The following is a 21,682-nucleotide window of genomic DNA, read 5'->3' as shown; positions in this document are numbered from 1 at the left end:
TTGGCAAGAACAGGGCCGTTTGACAATTTTGGAAAAAATTGATGCTTTATGACAGTTTTACCGAAAATGGACCTTTTTTGACAATTTTATTGTGCCAAAAATGTACACTTCTTGACGGTTTTTTGTCAAGAATTCACAATTTTTGACATTATTTCCCATTAATTGACATTTTTTGACTTGGGAAAATTTGAAAAAAAAAAAACAGAAATCTTATAAGCAAGTGTAGCCAAAAACAGGACTTTTGTTTGACAATATTTCAGAATTAAAAAAAAGAATTTTCAAAGAGATGAGGCGAAAATGAATTCTTTTTGGATGTTTGAGTTAGGGAGTGGGGGGGGGGTACAAAAAATCTTGAATTTACAACTTTCGGAATTTTTCGTTTTCAACGTGCCAAATTCGACCAGAGCTCGATTCAACTTGTTTAAAGAAACTTCACTCAACTTTTTTGATTTTTTCTTGTTTTTAAAAAACTGTATTAAAAAAAGTCAAAATACACAGAAATTCCCACTTAAATATCACGAAGTTCCCAATTGGCCCTCAGTTGACTAAAAAAAGTTCACAAGTTGATTTTTTTGGGGGAAGGAGGGGGAATTACCGATTTTGCGAAATAAAATGGTAAAGGCTATAGGTGGATAAGTATGGTGAATTTGCCCCCGAGAGCTTCAGGGTTGATATTTGCATGGAAGGTTGGTACCCTTGAGCACCTTCCGTCACGAAAGTTTCAGACCCCCCGGACCCCCCGTTTTTGAGAAACCCCCCCTTTTCTAAAATTACAATAAAAATTTTTTTCTCAGCCGCATGTGAACCGATTTTTTTAATTTTTTGGTATGTTGTAAACATCCATAAGAGGCATCCCCACAAAAAATTTCAACCCCCTCCCCCCATATTTTCCCCTCAAAATGGCGTTTTTTAGTTTTGTTTGCCTGTTTTAGCAATGATCATGATTCAGCACAAAAATGCGAATAGCATTTTTAAGTGTGTTTTTAGCCCTAAAAAACATGTATTTTTTTCAAAAAAAAATTTTTGGTGGGCCGTGGTCAAAAATTGAAAAAACCAACAGAGAGGGTTAAAAATGGATTCTGGTGTAAATCATTGTTCTTGGTAAACAAGGTGTCGTTTCCATATGAATCGAACCCCCCGAACACGAATATGACGCCCAATCTTATGCTACCCTCATCCACACCCCTCCAGCGCCTCTGCCCCCTTCTCAATTTTTACTATATCAAAAATTCAGCTATTTTCGTAATATTGGTGTCGTTTCCAAATGAATCGAACCCCCCGAACATGAATATGACGTCCAATTTTACGCTACCCTCATCCACACCCCTCCAGTGCCTTAGCCCCCACCTCAGTTCCTACCTACTATATTAAATATTGAGCTATTTTCATAATGTTGGTATCGTTTCCATATGAATCGAACCCTCCGAACACAAATATGAATTCCAATTTTTTGCTACCCTCATCCACACCCCTCCCCAGTGCGTCTGCCCCCAACTCAATTTTCACTATATTGAAAGTTCAGATATTTTCATAATGTTGGTGTCGGTTCTATATGAGTCGAATACCCCGAACACGAATATGAAGTCCAATTTAGCTCTACTCTCATCCATCGCCTTTCAGGCTACAGCCAGCTCGACAATTTTTATTATTTGAAATGCTAAACCTATTTTCATAATGCTGGGTGTCATTTTGGCACGAATGGAAACCTCGAAACTTGAATGTTAAAGTTTGAACCTTGCGATGGTCATTGTTTTTCGAGTTTTCAACCTTCGCGAAACATACTTTTAAAAGTAATAACAACCCGAGTAATTATTTGTAGAAGATTGATCAGAGTTGGTGAAAACATTTATGGTTTAGGTGGGGGCGGAGGCACTGTATAGGGTTGTGGTTGAGGTTAGCATAAAATTGGACTTCATATTCGTATTCGGGGTGTTAGATTCATATGGAAACGACACCAACATTTTGAAAATATCTGAACTTTCAATATATAGTGAAAATTGAGTTGGGGCAGAGGCACTCGAGGGGTGTGGATGAGAGTAGCGTAAAATTGGACGTCATATTCGTGTTCGGAGTGTTAGACTCATATGGAACCAATACCAACATTACGAAAATATCTGAACTTTCAATATAGTGAAAATTGAGTCGGGGTAGACGCACTGGGGAGGGGTGTGGATGAGGGTAGCAAAAAATTGGAATTCATATTTGTGTTCGGAGGGTTCGATTCATATGGAAACGACACCAATATTACGAAAATAGCTGAATTTTTGATATAGTAAAAATTGAGAAGGGGGCAGAGGCGCTGGAGGGGTGTGGATGAGGGTAGCATAAGATTGGGCGTCATATTCGTGTTCGGGGGGTTCGATTCATATGGAAACGACACCTTGTTTACCAAGAACAATGATTTACACCAGAATCCATTTTTAACCCTCTCTGTTGGTTTTTTCAATTTTTGACCACGGCCCACCAAAAATTTTTTTTTGAAAAAAATATATGTTTTGTAGGAGTCAAAAATACATTTAAAAATGCTATTCGCATTTTTGTGCCGAATCATGATCATTGCTAAAACGGGCAAACAAAACTAAAAAACGCCATTTTGAGGGGAAAATATGGGGGGAGGGGGTTGAAATTTTTTGTGGGGATGCCTCTTATGGATGTTTACAACATACCAAAAAATTAAAAAAATCGGTTCACATGCGGCTGAGAAAAAAATTTTTATTGTAATTTTAGAAAAGGGGGGGTTTCTCAAAAACGGGGGGTCCGGGGGGTCTGAAACTTTCGTGACGGAAGGTGCTCAAGGGTACCAACCTTCCATGCAAATATCAACCCTGAAGCTCTCGGGGGCAAATTCACCATACTTATCCACCTATAGCCTTTTTAAATGTGTAGAAATAAGCGATGAAAATGCCATTTTTTAGGTTTAAAAATTCTCACTTTTTCTGCTTTTAAAAATTCTTATTTTTCCTTTTTTCAAATTTTTAAAAGCTCTAATGATGTTTTTTTTTTATAAATTTCAATTTTCAAAAAGAAAGAATAAACAGGCTTGATCGACGCGAGGTCTAAAACTTTCGAAAATTCGTTTTTTGGGGAGTGAAAAAACAATATTTTTCAAGCGAGAAATTTTTTTTGAGAGAGCATATTGAGATTTTAGAATTTGAATAACTTTTTTCCAGAAATTTCTAATAGGGTCCTATGAATTTTGATGCCAGCAGTTACCCAAATACACAAAATGAGCGTACGAATTTCAACCATTGGGGGGGGGGGCAATTTGGTTTTCTAAGGAGGGGGCTAATATCGTCATGAGAGTTCATTTCACTCAAAAGAGACTTTTTAGAGATGCCAGAACATAAAATTTTTGAAATTTAAAAATGTTTCTTCGAAGTTGGATTTTTTAAATTTTTTAAAATTGAGAGGCCCGCCGTAGCCCGAGTTTTGAGAATTAGGATCAGAACAAATCGCCAATTTTTTTCCATGTATGTAGTTAAGGGCCACCCCAACCTACTCATATATTTTTACTTTCAATTTCTCGGTGTCCTCCCCCTCAGCTTCATTCTCCTCCTTTTCTTATCAAAAGATTAAATCCGAAAAATGAATAAATTTGTATGCCATATTATTTTCAAAATTTGTTTAACTTTTGATCCAAATTTGACCCCTTTGTGCCCTTGAGAGATGTTCGAATCATTTTTAAAAATTATTTCGGTGTAACGGAAATAAAAATGAGTCTTCACTGTAATTTTTTCAAATTTCAAGATGAGAACGTTCGTCTATAAATCACAAATTCCAGCTTTTCACCCATCTAGTCTCTTCAAAACCCTATAAGAATAGATTTGTTCCAAATTTAACCATCTTCAGATATCAGTTTTGAAAATTTGGCAGTTTCACAAGAAATCAGAGTTATAGAAGCAACTCACTCATGAAACATTATACACCCATTAGCTGCACGTAGGAGGAATTTTCCTCCATTACATTCGCAACTTTGCAAAAAGGAGCACTTTTCGATTTTTAGATGCCCTCTGTATGTATTACTATACAATATCCTCTATAGAAGGTTAAGGTTGATTAAATTTCAGCAACGTTGACTGAAGTTTATGTATTGTGACGAAATTCATCAAACATTTATCTACTATATTCATTTGTTGGCTGACAAAAGAGAATTTCAATTGGGTACATCGAGTGCAGGTTAGGGCTCTTATCATAGATACATGAAAAGCAATGCCGGTCGTTTATTTTCGTTACCTTCTTTTATGTCCGATGCATAAAATTTCATTAAGTAATTAATATCGTGTCAACATGCAACTGTTCAACTGTTTATCGTACGATGTGGTTTCTTTATTCGAAAAAAAAAAAAAAAAAAAGTTGAACGTTACTTTAAATTGATATTAAACATGAGATACCAAAATACACAGGGTACCTATAGATGAACCAATCGGGGTAAATTTACGGGTTTCAAGAGGAAAGTATTAGTTATAGGAAAGTAGTCCAGGAGGAGATTTTTAAAAAATTGTAATTTCGTGTACCTAATCCTATTGTCAAAAATAATCGATGGCTGCGTAGGTAATTTAATTTATTAATTTACTAGGTTTTAATTTTACATCTACGTGTTAAAAAATGTCATTAATTATTCGATAAAAATTTATCGTGGTACAGGTGAATTTGTAACTTGCCAAGTAATCTTCATAGAGTCGTTGGCGTTATTTTCGTCATAGCTGTCTTTGTCAGGCTTTCAAAGCGTAGGTACCTACACTTTTTCCTGATCTCACCGTTGTACAAAAAAAAAAATGGAAGTTTCATTTTGGCGTTAGTCAATTTTTTAGCGTTGATATTTCCACATTTTGTAGGACAAAATGGCAGATAAAAAATAAACAAACTTGGTTTAAAATCCTATTCAAGTTTTTGGGAGATTTCTGAGAACTAAAAAAAAAAAAATCATTTGTACTTATAAGTACGTGCTGTAATTTTCAGTATTGTCTGTTTACATTACAAAAAAGAAATACGTCACAAAACTTGAAATGAACCTGAAAAAAAAACGAACGAATTGAATATTTAGAGCTGGAAGCTTTTACTTCCTTGATCCTCTGCCATATCAACAGTTAATTGAGCTTTCTCGCGATTTTAAATTGTCCATTAGGTACTTTTCTATTTTATTTCTCTATTTTTATTTATTTATTTCAACATTAACGTCACGAAAAAAATCAAAAATTTATCGATTAACGGAATTATATTTATAAAACGTCGAAAATCAAATTAATTCAAATTCTTCGAAGCGTTCATTACGATAAAAACGAGAAGAAAAAGAGCCGAGTTGCTAATTTATTGATGGGATTAAGCGTTTTTTTTTTCATCCTCCGGTAGAGTTTCTTTTTTCAGATGGAAAAACTTATGAAGTTTAGCTTAATGCAAGAAGTAAATGATTACGAGAGAGCTTTTTATGAATATTCAATGATATGGATTAGGTTGTTTATTTTTTTCGAAAAAAAAAAAGAAAACGACGTGACGAAATTTGGTCGTCAAGAGAGCTCGGAGATGTTTAATTTGGTCGGATTTCGTGGGTTGAAATTTTAATATAGTTTTTGTTACTGTTTGACGGATATGAGATCAGTTATGGTTTTACGAGATGAAAGAAATACTCGATAATGAATATTGATTAAGTGAACTATCCAGTTGGAGTATTTTTTGGTCAGAGTGTTCGCTATTTCAATCAAAAAGAAATACTCGTATTTTTGTAGGTACGGAATTGAATAGCGCGAATTATTTTCCACGTGCGGATAATGCAAAAATATGCACAAAAGGCGATATGATGTTCTTTGTGGAGGAGAGGGCGAGGATACGGGTATTTAAATATCTTTTGACGTCGAAAGCTGTAATTTTTTACTCGCTTAGATTCGTCGAATAGTTGGATTTCCAAATCCGAGATTCGCGATGTCGAGTTTTAGAGTAGAAAATGAGAAATTCCACAGCTCACTCTTAAGATCTTATGCGCAACAACTGATTTTTTTCGTGGTTTTTTTCGAGTTGATAATTATTAGTGCATAGATGAATTTTGGTCGGGTAGGTGATTCGGTAGGTGGTTCAGGGGTTCCCGAAATGGCACGAATAGATTTTTTGTAAAAATGATGAAACAGAAAAAATTAACAAATTTGGTCCGAATTCGGGTTGATGGTGTAGTTGGACGTATTTTGTGATAGGTATATGTATTTGCGAGAAAAAAAAATTTCGGTCGAAATTGACTAATTTGAGCTGGAAAAATCATGAAAAAATCAGTATTTTGTATTTTTGATAATTTTCCATCGGTGTAAGAAATTCTGAAAAAATGAGTAGGTACACAACATGTGTATTATTTTTTCGTAATTGCACCTCTGAAAAGACGATGTGCTTGAAAAAATTTCCATAAATAACCCTTGTGGATATCCAACATATTTGCATATTTGAAAGAAATCGGTTGAAAACTGCCAAAGAAGGGAATTTTCAAATGAAATGGTAATTATGCCCTTTTTGAAAAGACCATAGGAGGATAAGAATGGTAATTTGGCGCCAGAGAGCTTTGAGGTTGCTATTCGCATGGTAAATAGTACTCGTAGGTAGAGGTAACATCGAAAAACTTCCGCGAGGAAAGTTTCAGGCCCCAGGCCCCAGACCCTCTCTTCGTTTTTGAAAACCCTCCTTTTAGTACAGTCATTTAGCAAAATTTTTAGTCAAACCTCGGAAAAATTGGGGGAAAGCTGAATTTCACATTATATGTTCAGATTGGTCTCTAAAACAACCCATCAAACCGCTACCCCCGAAAGAGGTCATTAACCTTTGTCGATAGAGGTTTTTTGGCTGTATCACCGAAATGAAGGGTCCGAGAGGAAAAATGTTGGAACAAGAATTGTTCTACACAAAATTTCCTATCAGCATGACCAGTTCAACTTTTCCCAAAATGGCGATTTCACTATTTACTAAAGAGGGGGTAAAGTTGAGAAAAAAAATCAAAATTTTACCAAATTGAAATTTGGGATATATCTTATTTTCGACCTGCCAAATCAGTTAGAAATCATTTCCAACCATTTTGAGCAGTTCTGGAGCCTCCAGCAGATTTTTGAAACTTGAAATTTCCACATTTTATCAAAAACAGTTGGAAAGCTAAAATTCATTCTGTAAACTCATTTCAATACGCTAGGGAGTTGACTGCTAGTAGATTTCATGTCGTTTTGGAGTCTCCAGCGACTTTCTGGAAATTACTGGAGCCTCCGGCAGATATTTCAATGCTCAAAATTTCCATAAAATTTTACCAAACGGAGACACCTCATTTTTGACATTATGTTGAGGTGGATCGCAGGCAGTTTCAATCCGTTTTGGCGCCTCCAGTAGATTTTTAAAAACTTCCGTTCTTCAAAAAATGCCACAAAATCTATCCGAATTAACTTTTGGCTTTCCTACTTCATTTTGATGAAATTTTGTAGAAATTACAAGTTTCAAAAATTTACTGGAGGCTCCAGTAATTTACAAAAACTCGCTGACGGCTACAAAACGACTTGAAATTTACTATGCAATCGACTTCATAGCGTATTAAAATTAGTTTACAGAATGAATTTCGTCTTTTTAACTTCATTTGATAAAATTTTATAGGAATTTTAGGTTTCAAAAATCTACTGGAGGCTCCAAGAATTTTCAAAAAGTTGCAGGTAGCAACAAAATGACTAAAACCTACCAGCAGTCGACTTAATGGCGTGTTTAAATTGGATTGCAGCGTGAATTTCCGTTTTCCAACTTCATTTGATGATATTTGGTGAGAATTTCAAGTTTCAAAAATATGCTGGAGGCTCCAGAACTGCTCAAAATGGTTTGAATGTAGTTTCTAATCAATTTGGCAGGTTGAAAATAGGGTATACCCCGGTAAACACATAGTACGCGATACGCCAGCGAATAGAAGGCGATCATCGTATTGGCAGCCGGCGTATCGCCGGCGGGAATCGCGTTCGAATCGCCGGCGAAAATGTCCGCTTTTTCCGCAGCGAAATCCGAAGGCGATACGCCGGCGGGAATCGCAGCGATATCGCTGTTGAAATAGAACGCGATTCGAAGGCGATTCGTCGGCGGGAATCGCAGCGATATCAGAACGCGATTCGAAGGCGATTCGAAGGCGATAATCGCAATGATGTTTTGCTTTGGGTTTTTCCTAGTTTTTTCTCCCACATTAGAATCAGAACGTATTCTTCAATTAATTTTACGAGTAATTTACTTGTTTACATAATTAAAAATCAAGAAAACAAAATAAATAACGAGTAAATTAAGTGAAGAATGCTTTCTGATTCTGATGTAGGAAGACAAACTAGGAAATAACAAAAGAAAAAACGATGAAGTACCTATACTTGGGTAAATCACTTCACACAAGAATGCAACAACATCAATTGTAATTTATTAAAATAACCAAAAACACAAAAATTGAATTATGGAGATTTAGAATAATTATTCTAAGTCACCATACAAAATCCATTTGAAATCATCAAAAATTTATCAGAATTCATCACTAAAAAACAGTTCAAAATCACCATGAAAAATTCCAAGCTGAATAAAAAAATTAAATTTGAATCAATAGGTACAGTGAAAAATTTATTTTAAAAATCACAAAAAAGTGTCAAAAATTGCTAAAAAAAATTCATTAGAAATAATCACAAAAAAATTCCAATCTGACTCATCGCCGAAAAACTTATTCTATGTACACACCACGAAAAAAAATTGTTCGTTATCACTCCAAAAAAATTAATCAAAATTCAACACCAGAAAACCAATTTGAAATAAACACGAACGAAAAGATAAAAAAAACACAACATTCTGCTCATTATTGCATGCTTGCGTAAGAACATCTGAATGCTCACTCGATTGAACGCGAAACAAATGCAAAAATCGCATGAAAAATATTGTAAAAGAACTCTACTAAATTCGCCTTCTATTCACCGACGAATAGACCGCGGAAATCGCGCTGAAAAAAATGAAAAAGATCGTTGCGAAATTCGTAGGCGTATCGCCGGCGGATTCAGCAGTGTTTTTTTCAAATTTTTTCAGCGCGATTGTCGCGTTCGATTCGCCGGCGGATAGAACGCGAGTATCGCGTTGAAAATATCACTGCTGAATCCGCCGGCGATACGCCTACGATTTTCGCAACGAGTTTTTTCATTTTTTTCACTGCGATTTCCGCCGTCTATTCGCCCGCGATACGCCTACGATTTTTGCAACGAGATTTTTCATTTTTTTCACTGCGATTTCCGCCGGCGATTCGCCGGCAAATCGAACACGACTTTCGCGACCGCGATTTCCGCCGGCGATTCGCGTTCGGCGTGTTTACCGGGACGTATCCTAATTTTAGCTTTATAGCTCAATTTGGAAAATTTTGATTTTTTTCTCATTTTTGGCCTAAATTTGATTTTAAAAAATTTACCAAAAATTGAAAAATATATTTCAACTGAATTGGTCATGCTAATAGGAAATTTTGTGTAGAACAATTTTTGTTTCAACATTTTCCCTCTCGGACCCTTCATTTCGATGATACACCCGAAAAACCTCTCTATCGGCAAAGGTTAATGGCCTCTTGCGGGGGTAGCGGTCAAGTTGCGGAGTGCAACTTTTGATGGGTTGTTTTAGAGACCAATCTGAACAAGTAATGTGAAATTCAGCTTTCCCCCAATTTTTCCGAGGTTCGACTAAAAATTTTGCTAAAATGACTGGACTATTTTCTGAAATTACAATAAAAATTATTTTCTCAGCTCCATGTGAACAGATTTTTTAAAAAATTTTAGTATTGTTGTAGATATTCATATGTGGTATCCCCACAAATAAATTTCCAACCGCCTCCCTTCATATATTTACTCCTCTAAATGGTGTTTTGCTACTTTGTTTATTTTTTTGGGCCAAAAACAAAACGAAACCAACCAACTTCTTGAAAACTTCATGTCCTCGCTTCGAGTTTTAAGTTAATACGTCGCAATTTTTCTCTTTTATCTATGTTTTTCCCACACTTACCTGTACAAAAAAAAATAGAATCCAGAAGCAAAGTAAACCCGTAGGTAATTTCTATCGAAAGCGAACATAACTTCCTGCAGAAATCGTATTATTACAAATTCGCAGTACACACGTTGTAAAATTGAGGGCGGCGACAGGCGGCGGAGAGGAAGTCGAAATTCGGCTAAATTATATCACCTATTCACCTACATGGATCAAGATGCAGCGTGAATGACAAAAAATCAACGTGATGAAGATCACACGATCGTATTCTGTTTTTGTACAGACGACGACGTACGCGGGTGAAAGTTGAAACAAATTAAAATACGAGAGAGGTTGGGATGGGCGCTGGAAAAAATGGAAGTTACCTACTTCAAAAGGGGGGTATCACGCGAGAGAACCTGTGCTTGTTTGTAGTGCTTCAATGATCAACGATGATCTAGCTTCCGATTTAGTGTCGAGGTTTAATTTGCCGATTCGTGTATTAATTTGTTTAATAGAGAGTTCATTGGTTTTATGTTGTTGCGGTTTTTTTTCACGATAGGTACGTTCAATGTGTCATTTTATTTATAAAAAGTCGAGATTATCGAAGTTACTTCGTTGATTTTTGGCGTTGTTACGGAATCATTGCAGCAAGAATTCATAAGGGCGGTTATCCATCTCATCTGCCAAAAAAAATCCATTTTTGAAAAATTTGAACATTATTTTTGAAAACTTTAGAAAGTTGGAACGAATCTTGAGTAGCCCGAGAGGAGTGAGAGTAAAAGCTTGGAAAAATTTATAATTTGAAAAGTAAACTAACATTTTCCGATCTCAACATTTTTTAAATTTGATCAATGGTTTTGAGGGGGGAAAACATATATCTATATAAGTAGATCCAAAAATCATTACCTCAAAATACAAACTGTTTTTTCATTATTTTTGTGAAATTCATTGCCTGCCAGACACGTTTAGATCACTTTTATTTTTTTCTGGATAAAATATGCAAGATGAATGATCGAGGCTAAGTCAAATCTTGATCACGAGTGCTGCACAAGGGGGGTTCAAATTTTGGCACTCTGATCAAAATTTGGCATTTTGCCTTACCTACTCGTCTCATATTGGATATTAAAATTTACAAACTTGCAAATTGAAAGAATGAATCATTCTAATTAAGACTTCGGGCACCCAGTCACGTAGCCACGTGCTGTATTATAATGTTATTACCATTTAATTGCTCATCAGGTGGGCAGAATATTAATGATAACATTTCACGATCCAATTAATGTAATTGTTTGAAATCTATATGCACAGGTGCATTATTGAAAATACTTTTTTATTCTTGCAAGCGTGCATTTACATTTTTTGAGTTACATAATACTTAATGCTACTCGATGAACACGAGTGTCTACGTGATAAATCGTACATATGCACTTTTTAATACATTGTTTCAACTATATATGTAGGTAGCAACGCGATCTCCATTTCATTGCCCAAATTCTATAGATAGGAATTTTTTCCCCTTTTAGAACCGGGTCCAAAATAACATAGGCTTATAGCAACCTAATTGACGGACGAGGAGACGTAGGAAATAGATAGAAACTGGTTCTAGGTGCATCGAATTGCGTAACAAAATTAACTAAACGTAAGATAAAATGGTACTAGTTGCGTAATGCGAAGAAAAGAGGATATGCAAGTACTAAAACAACATACCTATTCTCGATATTTGACAGTAAACATCTCGGCGATTACGTTATATCGGATGAGAGAAAAGAGGGAATAAACGGAAGGGGAATCCGGATTATAAAACTAGTCCTCTTGTCTGCTTTCACTTTCTCTGGACATTGCGTTTTGTGGAATTTGAACTTGGAATTATATTTTTTACCAAAATTTTTTGGAATACGAGTATGAAGATGGGTGACTAACCTTTTGTTTTGTACATTTTATTGTGTTGGAAATATATAGGTAGCTGTTTAGAGCAGTACGTTGGTCTCATGCGGAAGTGAAGTTCTCAGGCAGGAAGATTATTGTGCATAGAATAACTACCTAGCTGTTGAAAATGTGGTTCGCTGCGATATTCTTCGTTTTGATTTTGGTCTTGCTGGCTTATCTGGATACGAGGAAACCGAAGAATTATCCGCCAGGTAAGATTGATATTTTAGAGCAATTATGACCAATATGAAAGTTGAGATGAATCATCTCGAGGGTTTATTTTTTCTCATCTAAGTGTTTTGAAAAAAATGTTCGTCAAGAACTTGGTTATTTAATTAGTAGAAGCCAGGTAGGTACATATTTGACCAGCAAAATGTAAGAAACGTCCTAATTTATTTCGTTGTAGTGGGCCATTCATTGTCAAATCAAACAAAAAATTGCACAATGGGTCATCGATTTGTTTTAAGATCATGGTCTGAAACACCCAAAACCAAAATTTCAGCTGCCCAAATTTATTTTTTTCAAAATTTTAAAAATCCAAAATTTATTATTTTCGGCGATTTAGGCTGATTTTTAGAAAATGTACCTAAAACTTGTTCGGAAACGACGAAGGAAATTAGTCCTGGAATCGCCGAACCGAATTTCACCATTTTTGACAACTTTGAAGCCTCCACCACGATTTCCCATTTCTCCAAAAACCGTGGAAATTAATTTAGGTGTCTAAATGAAAGACTTTTGGATAGTTTTCGACCTGTCTAGAAAAATGTACCTACCTATTTGTTAGGGTGGATCGTTTTCAATTTTTTTTTTTTCGAATTTTGATGAACCCTAGCGAAAAATCATAGCCAAATGACCTCAGTAAGACGTAGAAAAAATTTCATCTTTTTGGTCAACATTCAACCCTCTCGCCCCCCCCCCCCCAATCAAGCTCAAAGCTTTCAAAATTTGAAAAATTTCCAATTTTTTAAAATAAAAAAAAAAAAATTTCATTGTCTTTTGACACCTTACGTAGGTACTTGCATATATGATCGCTTTTAAGTCATTAAAAAAGTTCATCGTTCATTTTTGCCAAATTCAAAACTTCTCAGAATATTCGTTTGTTTTTTGTTTTTTTTTTCATTAAAACATGACAATTTTGTAATCATCTCCTTAAGATTTTAAAATTGGAACCTAAGCTGAAAAAAACAATTTTTTTTCGGCACATGATTTTTTTTAATTTTCAAAATTTTGAGCTCAAGTTGGGGAAGGAGGGTCTAACGTTGCCCAAAAAATTTGAAACTTTTCCTGCGTCTTAAATTGAGGTAATTTGACGATGATTTTTTGCCAGGGAAACCAAGCTTGATCACAAGAGCATGTCCTAAAACTCGCGTATCGATACCAAAATTGCTGGTCCTAAAATTCATCTTGCATTTTTAATTACCTTTTGGAAATTTAAAAACATTATAAAATACTATTTTGAGGGCAATTTTTAGATATTTCGGAGCAAAAAGAACCAATGTGATTTTAATTCAACTCTCACACATCAACAACTACTACTTTTATACCATTCTAGACTTCATAGAGCCTCCCAGCAATTTTCATAATTTTTTCCGGAAATTTCAAATAGATCTGAGGGGGCCAAAAAATTAACTTTAGAACACATACTCAAATTTCAACTCACACTCCAGGAATTTTGCAGTGCTCACTAAAAATGGCTGAAAGGGTGTCCAATGAGCACCAACCAAATTTATACCTACGTTCTTAAATTAGACAGGTAGTTATTGATGTGTGAGAGGTGAATCGAAGTTATTATTCATATTGGTTCACTTTGCTTCAAAAAATTTGTATGTATTTCATGAAAAATTTTGAAAACTGCCCTCAAAATGGCTGTGATTTTTTTTTATAATAAATTGCTCAAAAATTCGCCAAAAATCCAAAAATGAACTTTGAAACCTGAAATTTTGGATCCGGGAGTTTTAGGACACGATCTTTCAATCTGACTTGCTTTCCTCTAAATCAAAGTGGGCCCTTGTCAGAAAAAAATTTAAAATATTGAATTGTTCGTAGAGAAATTTTTAAATTTTGCATCAATGGCTGTGACTCGTCGAAATGCAACCCTACAAATCCAAATTTCACAATTTTGAACCATTCTAGAGCCTCTCACGAATTTCGATTCCTCCTGAATTTTGAAATTTCTCCAGAAGACGTGGAAATTAACTTGAGCATAAAAAAAATCGAGTTGTGGCTTTTGTTGATTCATTCATCGAGTTTATCCGCATTTGAGACGATTTGCAGTTGGACATCTTGAGTGCGATTTTTCAACCATCGTACAAATAAACAAAAATAGTTTATGTTTGAAGATAATTTATAAAATTTGCACGAAGGATTGTATTTTTCCTACTCCCCCCCCTCCTCGATCAGAATATCCCAATTTTGAGCCATTCTGAAGGCTTTAGCATGGTTTTCGATTTCTTCGGAATTTAGCATCCATCCAAATGTCCTGGAAATTAATTTGGGCAGCTAAAAATCGAGTTGAGGCTTATGCTCGACCTATTTGAAGAGTTTATTCATATTTGGAACGATTTCGAGGCAGACGCCTCGAGTGTGCTTTTTTGATCGAGCATAAGCTATACTTAACTCGATTTCCGCTGCCCAAATTAATTCACACGTTTTCTGGGAAAATTTAAAAAATTCGGAAAAATCGAAAACGGCGCTGAAACTCCAGAATTTGCTTGAAATAGTGAAATTCAGTTCGGAGGAGTTGATATTAATTTCATGATTGCATAATCGACGAAAATGATCAATTTTGGATTTTCAAAAATTCACCAAAATTCGTCAAAAATCAAAAAATTACTCAGAGTAACTGAAATTGTTTTAGAAGTTTCAAACCATGCTCTCCAAAAATCGACATCTTGTTCAAATCGAAGGCAGACACCTCGAGAGGTTTCCTCGTGAGCTTTCATAAAAGGTTTTTTTTTTGGTCAAAAAAAAAATACAAAAATTGAATTTTATTTTTTTAAATTCATATTTACAATTATTATTTTATCTAATCATGAACTCTTTTCAAAGGTCCCGAATGGCTTCCAATCGTAGGCAGCATGCTAATGGTGAAAAAACTCCGCGATCAAACCGGTTACTTATACAGAGCGACAGCCGAATTAGCTCGCATGTACGGACCAATAGTGGGCCTACGTGTAGGCAAAGACAGACAAGTAGTTTGTTTCGGATACGAAGCGATCAAAGAAATGCTCACCAAGGAAGAACTGGACGGACGACCGCAAGGACCGTTCTACGAAACGAGAACATGGGGAACACGAAGAGGTTTCACTTTTTAATATTATACTTAATCGATAGACATGCACGTACACATAATGCATAATTGCAGTTGTGTAACATCGTGTGCTCCATAAAATAACGTCGATTATGCGAAAAATTCACACACTTTGTATTCTCTAATAGGACTTCTATTAACCGACGAAGAGTTTTGGCAAGAACAACGTAGATTCGTCATGCGTCACTTGAGAGAATTCGGTTTCGGAAAGAAAACCATGTCCGATCTCGTACAAACCGAGGCTGCATCTTTAGTCGAAATGTTCGATCAAAAGCTCAAACTCGAGGCGGATAAAAAAGGCGGTGTCGTTGTCCCGATGCGAGATGCTTTCAGCGTTTACGTCTTGAATACTTTGTGGTCCATGTTGGCTAGCATCAGATACAGTCCCGAAGACAGAGAATTGAAAAGTTTACAGTCTCTGTTGACCGAACTTTTCGCAAATATTGATATGGTTGGAGCGCTTTTCAGCCAGTTTCCGTTTTTACGTTACGTTGCTCCTGAGAAATCTGGCTACAAATCGTTTGTTAACATTCATGAAAAAGTTTGGAAGTTTCTCAAGGTATGTATATTCATTTATAAACGTAGACTTACTTTCTTTGATCAAAAAAAGAAAGATTTTATTTATTTATTTATATTTTTTTTCGTAGGCTGAACTCGATAATCATAAAGATACTTTCCAACAAAATTCTCCTCGTGATTTGATGGATGTTTACATACAGATGTTGCACTCTCAAAATAAAGGAACAAGTTTTTCAGGTAAGTTGTCTCGTTGTAAGCTCATAAGTTATATTCATTTTGTAGCTTACTCCTTTTTCTTAGAATATGAGTTCAATTTATTTATAATCTTGCATAACACTCATAAAAATTAGGTATTGAGAGATTCGTGAATGACTTGTAATCGTGATATTTCCACTTCCCCATCCTATCATTGTGTTCTGCGAAACTCACCTAAGATAAATAAGTTGCTTATTCGGCATATTGAAGGCGTAAGCGATGATCATAAAAAATATTCTTCATCATTCAGTAATATTAGTGTGTTTAGTATACATATAGACATACCAGTTATGGGAGATCCATAGGAGATCCAAAAGAACTGAACAAGTTATGCCACGTTTAATGTTTTGCCTAACATTAATACTGACGGGGTCATAATATAACATTGAAAAAGTACATATAAAAGGATAAGAATGGTGAAAACGAAACTCTGGCAGTGTTTTGATCGTCAAAGTTTCAGGTTTACGCATTGAGTACCGTTCTCGAGTAAGACTATTAGTTATACATTTTTCAATTAAATTCTAGCTGATCGATTTTGATTAAAAACATGGATCATATTGTAAGGGCTTACGAGAGTGTTTCACAAAAAAATCAACATTGCACCCTCCACCTCCCCGCCCCCACAAAAATATTCAAATCGCTCCTTACCTATAAAGACACCACTTTTTTGTTGTTGGTAATTTGGACAAAGAACTATGCTATGTATTTTGACCAAAAAGAAAAACAAATCATTTTCAATATTTTTGACGGAAAAATCAGAAATTGGAATTCTAAAAATTTTTGGCGAAGAATCAGGGCGTCTATTCGGCCATTTTGGTTCTAGAAAAAAACAGAACTTCTGCAATTCCAACAGTTCTGGCAATGAAAAAAATTTAGTCAATTTTGACACAGAAACGAGACTTTTTTTTTGGTTGGTATGTTCAGGATTTTTTGGGATTTTTAACAAAAAGGAAGACTTTTTAGAAACAATTTTGAACAATATTCGGACGTTTTGAGAAATAATAGGTGATCAACTAATCATCAAAATTTTTGACATTTTTGACCAAAATTAGAAATTTTTGACAATTTTAACCAAAATCAAAAATTTATGACATTTTGGCCAGAATTAGAATTTTTTGACAATTTGGACCAAAGTTGAAAATTTTTGACATTTTTGACCAAAATTAGAAATTTTTGACAATTTTAACTAAAATCAAAAATTTATGACATTTTGACCAGAGTTAGAATTTTTTGAAAATTTGGACCAAAGTTGAAAATTATTGTCAATTTGGACCAAAATTAGATATTTTTGACGTTTTGATCAAAAAAAAAACATTTTTCCAGCAATTTTGACCACAACTAAAAATTTTTGTCAATTTTGACCAAAATTAAAAACTTTGTTGACTATTTTGAATAAAGTTGAAAATTATTGACTATATGGACCAAAGTTAAAATTTTTTGACAATTTTGACCAAAATAAAAGTTTTTTGCCAGTTGTGACCAAAATAAAATTTTTTTGACAATTTTGACCAAAATTGAAAAGTTTTGACACTTTTGACCAAAATTACAAATTTTTGAAAGACAAATTTGACCAAAGTTGGAAATTTGGACCAAAATCAAAAAATTTTGACAATTTTGCACAAAGTGAATTTTTTGTGAATATTGACCAAAATTAATATTTTTGGCAATTTTGACCAAAATTAAAAATCTTTTGACAATTTTGACCAATTTTGACAAAAATTAAAAATGTTTGACCATTATTTTGACCAAAAATAGAATTTGTTGACAATTTTGATCACAATTGAAACTTTTTGACAATTTTTACCAAAATAAAATTTTCTTGAGAATTTTGCCCACAATTAGAAATTTTTGACAGTTTTGACCAAAATTGGAAATTTTTGACAATTTTAACCAAAATTAGAAATTTATGACAATTTTAACCAAAATTAAAATTTTTTGACAATTTGGACCAAAAATAGAAATTAGGGACAATTTGGACTAAAATTTGAAATTTCTGACGTTTTGACCAAAAAAACCATTTCCTGCAATTTTGACCACAATTGAAAAATGTTGACAATTTTGATCAAAATTAAACGTTTTTGATCAAAATTAAACATTTTTGACCGAAATTAAAAATTTTGTCGACTATTTTAAACAGAATTAGAAATTTTTGACAATTCTGACTAGAATTGAAAATTTTTTGACAGTTTTGACCTAAATTGAAAGACAATTTTGAACAAAGTTGAAAATTATTGACAATTTGACCAAAATCAAAATTTTTTGACAATTTTGACCAAAGTAAATATTTTTGAGAACTTTGACCGAAATTAGAAATTTTTGACAATTTGACCAATTTTGACCAAAATTAAATGTTTGACAATTTTGACCGAAAATAAAATTTGTTGACCATAGGTATTATAATCACACTTGAAAATTTCTGACAATTTTGGCAAGCATTAGAAATTTTTACCAAAATAAAATTTTTTTGACAATTTTGACTAAAATGAGAAATTTTTGAGAATTTTGATCAAAATTGAGACTTTTTGACTATTTTGACATAAATGAGTACATCTATTCACAATTGTGGCACTTCAGCAGTACCTTTTTTTTTTTTTTTTTTTTTTTTTTGGCAAATTTCATTTAAAGAAAGTTTAAAGAATGCCCTTGAAAGAGCTTTTTTGAATAATTCTTCAATTTTTTAAAATTCCTCAAAATCCGGCAAGCTTCTTCTCGCTGACTCCAAAATACAATTTCATCGTTCTTATCCTTCTACGCCTCTTTAACATGCCTATTTTTCTCTCGCAGCATATAGTTCTTTTCTTTTCATGAATTTGAAGCTTTTTTATCTGGTATTCAAAAAAAAATATCGTCGATATCCATTATCGAATTCTTATTGGAAATACTGCTGGTAGGTGTTTCATAATTTGACGATATTTTCCTCCTTCAGTTTGACAGAAATACTGCATTTCTTTAGGTTGTGGAGAGAGGTACCTTAATCGGGTAAGGAATACTCCCTCGCCCCTCGCATCCAAATCTTTCAGCGTGAGGGTACCAGACATTGTCCATTTACCTAAACATTGCTTTGTTCTAATAATACAATTTTTTGCCCCCAGTGCCGCCATAAGTTTGTAAATAACCTTATTTTTAAAAATTTTTAGAATCGCAACTTTTGGCCATTTGCATGGACATGTTCATGGCTGGATCTGAGACTACAAGTAAATCGCTCGGATTCGGTTTTCTGTACATGTTGTTATATCCCGAAGTACAACGTAAAGCTCAGGAAGAAATTGATCGAGTCGTAGGCAGAGAGAGAATGCCAACTTTGAACGATCGTCCAAAGTAAGTTGAAGTTACCTTAACTTACATACCTAATCTCATTCCATTCTAGAAAATTTCACGTATGTATTTCACCAATTTTTCTTTTTAGTATGCCTTATGTGGAATCGATTGTATTGGAATCTGTACGAGTATTCATGGGTCGAACTTTCAGTATCCCTCATCGTGCTCTTCGCGACACCACTCTGCAGGGTTATCATATCCCTAAAGTACACATCGATAATTCTACATAAATACATATATCTAATCATATTCTCATTAATGTAACAAAACTAATTCAATAGCTGATTTTTTTTAGGATACTATGGTGATCGCTAATTTCAACGGTGTCCTTATGAATAAACGTTTCTGGGACGATCCTGAAGTATTCAGACCAGACAGATTTATCGACGCCGAAGGCAAAGTTTTCGTACCGGATAACTATCTACCTTTCGGATATGGTAAAAAAATAAACAAATACATTTCATCAAGAACGAATTTTTGAACGTTCGTATTTTTAATACCTATTTGTATTTTTAATTCGTTTATTCAGGAAAACACAGATGCATGGGACAGACATTAGCTCGTTCTAATATATTCCTATTCACTGCATCTTTACTTCAAAAATACAACTTCAGCGTTCCGTCAAACGAGGCACCTCCGAGCACCAATGGCGTAGATGGAGTGACCCCTTCGCCGGGAGAATTCAACGCTTATGTAACTTTGCGATCGTAGAAAGGAAAAAATTGTTTCAAAAGAACGCGCCATCAGAACTTTTCCTGCAGCTCTAGTCTTAAAAAAAATTGCAGATCAGCATTTAATAGATTTTTGAAGCCCTCGTTGTGGCGTTATTTCTCGAAGAATACGGCATATTACGGAAATGTAAATTTAGTTAAGATTTTTGATGATTTAGAAAATTTTAATTTTTTCAGTAGTATTAAGCTCTTAGTAGGTATGTAAATTTTCAATGTTTTTAAATAAATATTTACATTAGTTTTACACGATTGAGCTACGCGGGTTTATTGTCGAAACTTGAAACCATTTTGATGGGTCAACGTCGATATTTTTGGCTAAGCATTTCAGCACTATCTTTTTTAGGGAAGGGGGATTTTTTCACTGTTTTGACGTAGTTGGGCTTTAAATAGACCCATCCGAGAAACCCCAAAAATGATTGAGCTGCCACATTGGAAAATTATTAAATTTTTAGTTTAGTGGTTCTCAATTCGGAAGTCGAAGAACGTGAAAAATTTACCTCAGAGGTCATATACTGACCTATCTGTCTTCGAAATACATTCTGTTTGAACTCTGGGTGGAAATTCGAAATTAATTCAACGTAGGATCACACCTAAGAGAGCCGAGAGCTACGAAGCTAAATTACTTTAGAAATGGACATGTTCGGCGCGCACACGTTTTAATAAAATAAGCTAATCAAACTCTCGCTCTTCGCAATACAAATACGACAAATCACACTCGTATCCTAGAAACCGAGAAACGCTGCGAACGCTGAACGCTGCATCGTGTAAGAATTTTTTCATTAGAATTTTCTTCATTTATTCCAAGTCCGACAAAAGTAAGGCCATTAATTTATTATATTAAATGAATATCAGGCCATTTAATGAATAGTATCAATAACTAGGTGGTCCATCAGAGACGAGTTTTCTGTGTGGCTGTGCGCGCGGAAAACAGCCGAAAGTAAATTTTCATTAAAGTCCGCGTTAATTTCGCAAACACCGCAGGACACGGTTACGTTTAAAATGAACCGACGACGTGTTGGAATTTGCGTTGTGAAAACGCAACAAATGGTTACTTTTTCGTCGTAATTTTTCACCGCCTAAAAACCTAACACCGTTTTGTCATCCTTGAACGTATTTTACCCGCAGCATGATGTACCCTATATTCATATTCGAGTGTGGCTCATTCAACAATTAAATACTTACACGTCACACCGGTAGCTCGGCTCGGCTCGGTTTCTCCTCTACAAGTTGCAAAATTATTACACAACCTTTTTCGACTCGTTTTTTTTTTTTTATTTCAGTTTTCGGGGTGTTTTTATTCGCTGAAAAAAATACACGAGAAGGTGCGTCCAAGTGGAAAAAATTCATAGAAAGGTTTACCATATAACTTAAGATATCTTTGGGCAATGTTGCCTAAAGATTGGATAAATTTTTCCGAACTTGAAACTACAGTACAGGTATATTTTAGCATCTATTATATTGAATTTTCGTATCGAACATGGTATGTATAAGAGTCGATCTAATTTAATATTTTCGTCGTATCGGCGGACACTAGAGTGGATCGTTTTTCAATTTTTTTTTTTTTTTTTTTTTTTGAAATTTGATGGAGCCAAGGGAGAAAATTATGGTTAAATGACCTGGACACAAGATGTAGAAAAAATTTCAAATTTTTAGCTTGATACCT

The 21,682-nt window shown here is 34.5% G+C and overlaps 2 protein-coding genes across 7 annotated transcripts in view; one reads left to right on the top strand and one right to left on the bottom strand.

Annotated features, from left to right (window-relative positions):
* Positions 1-21,682, bottom strand: part of LOC135831202 (uncharacterized) — a 572,431-nt gene that overhangs the window by 76,574 nt on the left and 474,175 nt on the right. The gene's annotated exons all lie outside the window — the stretch shown is intronic.
* On the top strand, positions 10,361-20,265 carry LOC135831194 (probable cytochrome P450 303a1). Its single transcript, XM_065343500.1, has 9 exons — positions 10,361-10,519; positions 11,920-12,098; positions 14,935-15,186; positions 15,325-15,755; positions 15,844-15,952; positions 19,108-19,288; positions 19,377-19,494; positions 19,584-19,725; positions 19,818-20,265. The coding sequence occupies exons 2-9, from the start codon at positions 12,014-12,016 to the stop codon at positions 19,997-19,999; spliced, it is 1,500 nt and encodes a 499-aa protein (XP_065199572.1). The 5' UTR covers positions 10,361-10,519; positions 11,920-12,013; the 3' UTR covers positions 20,000-20,265.

The sequence above is a fragment of the Planococcus citri genome, chromosome 1, assembly GCF_950023065.1.
Source record: "Planococcus citri chromosome 1, ihPlaCitr1.1, whole genome shotgun sequence".
NCBI classification, from domain to species: Eukaryota; Metazoa; Arthropoda; class Insecta; order Hemiptera; family Pseudococcidae; genus Planococcus; species Planococcus citri.
This window is presented reverse-complemented; position numbering and strand designations above follow the sequence as displayed.

Bases quoted from the DNA above. Each gene is read 5' to 3' on its own strand.
- LOC135831194 (XM_065343500.1), top strand. From the start codon at position 12,014: ATGTGGTTCGCTGCGATATTCTTCGTTTTGATTTTGGTCTTGCTGGCT. The intron at 12,099-14,934 runs GTAAGATTGATA...CTCTTTTCAAAG, and splicing joins ACCGAAGAATTATCCGCCAG to GTCCCGAATGGCTTCCAATC. The intron at 19,495-19,583 runs GTACACATCGAT...GATTTTTTTTAG, and splicing joins AGGGTTATCATATCCCTAAA to GATACTATGGTGATCGCTAA.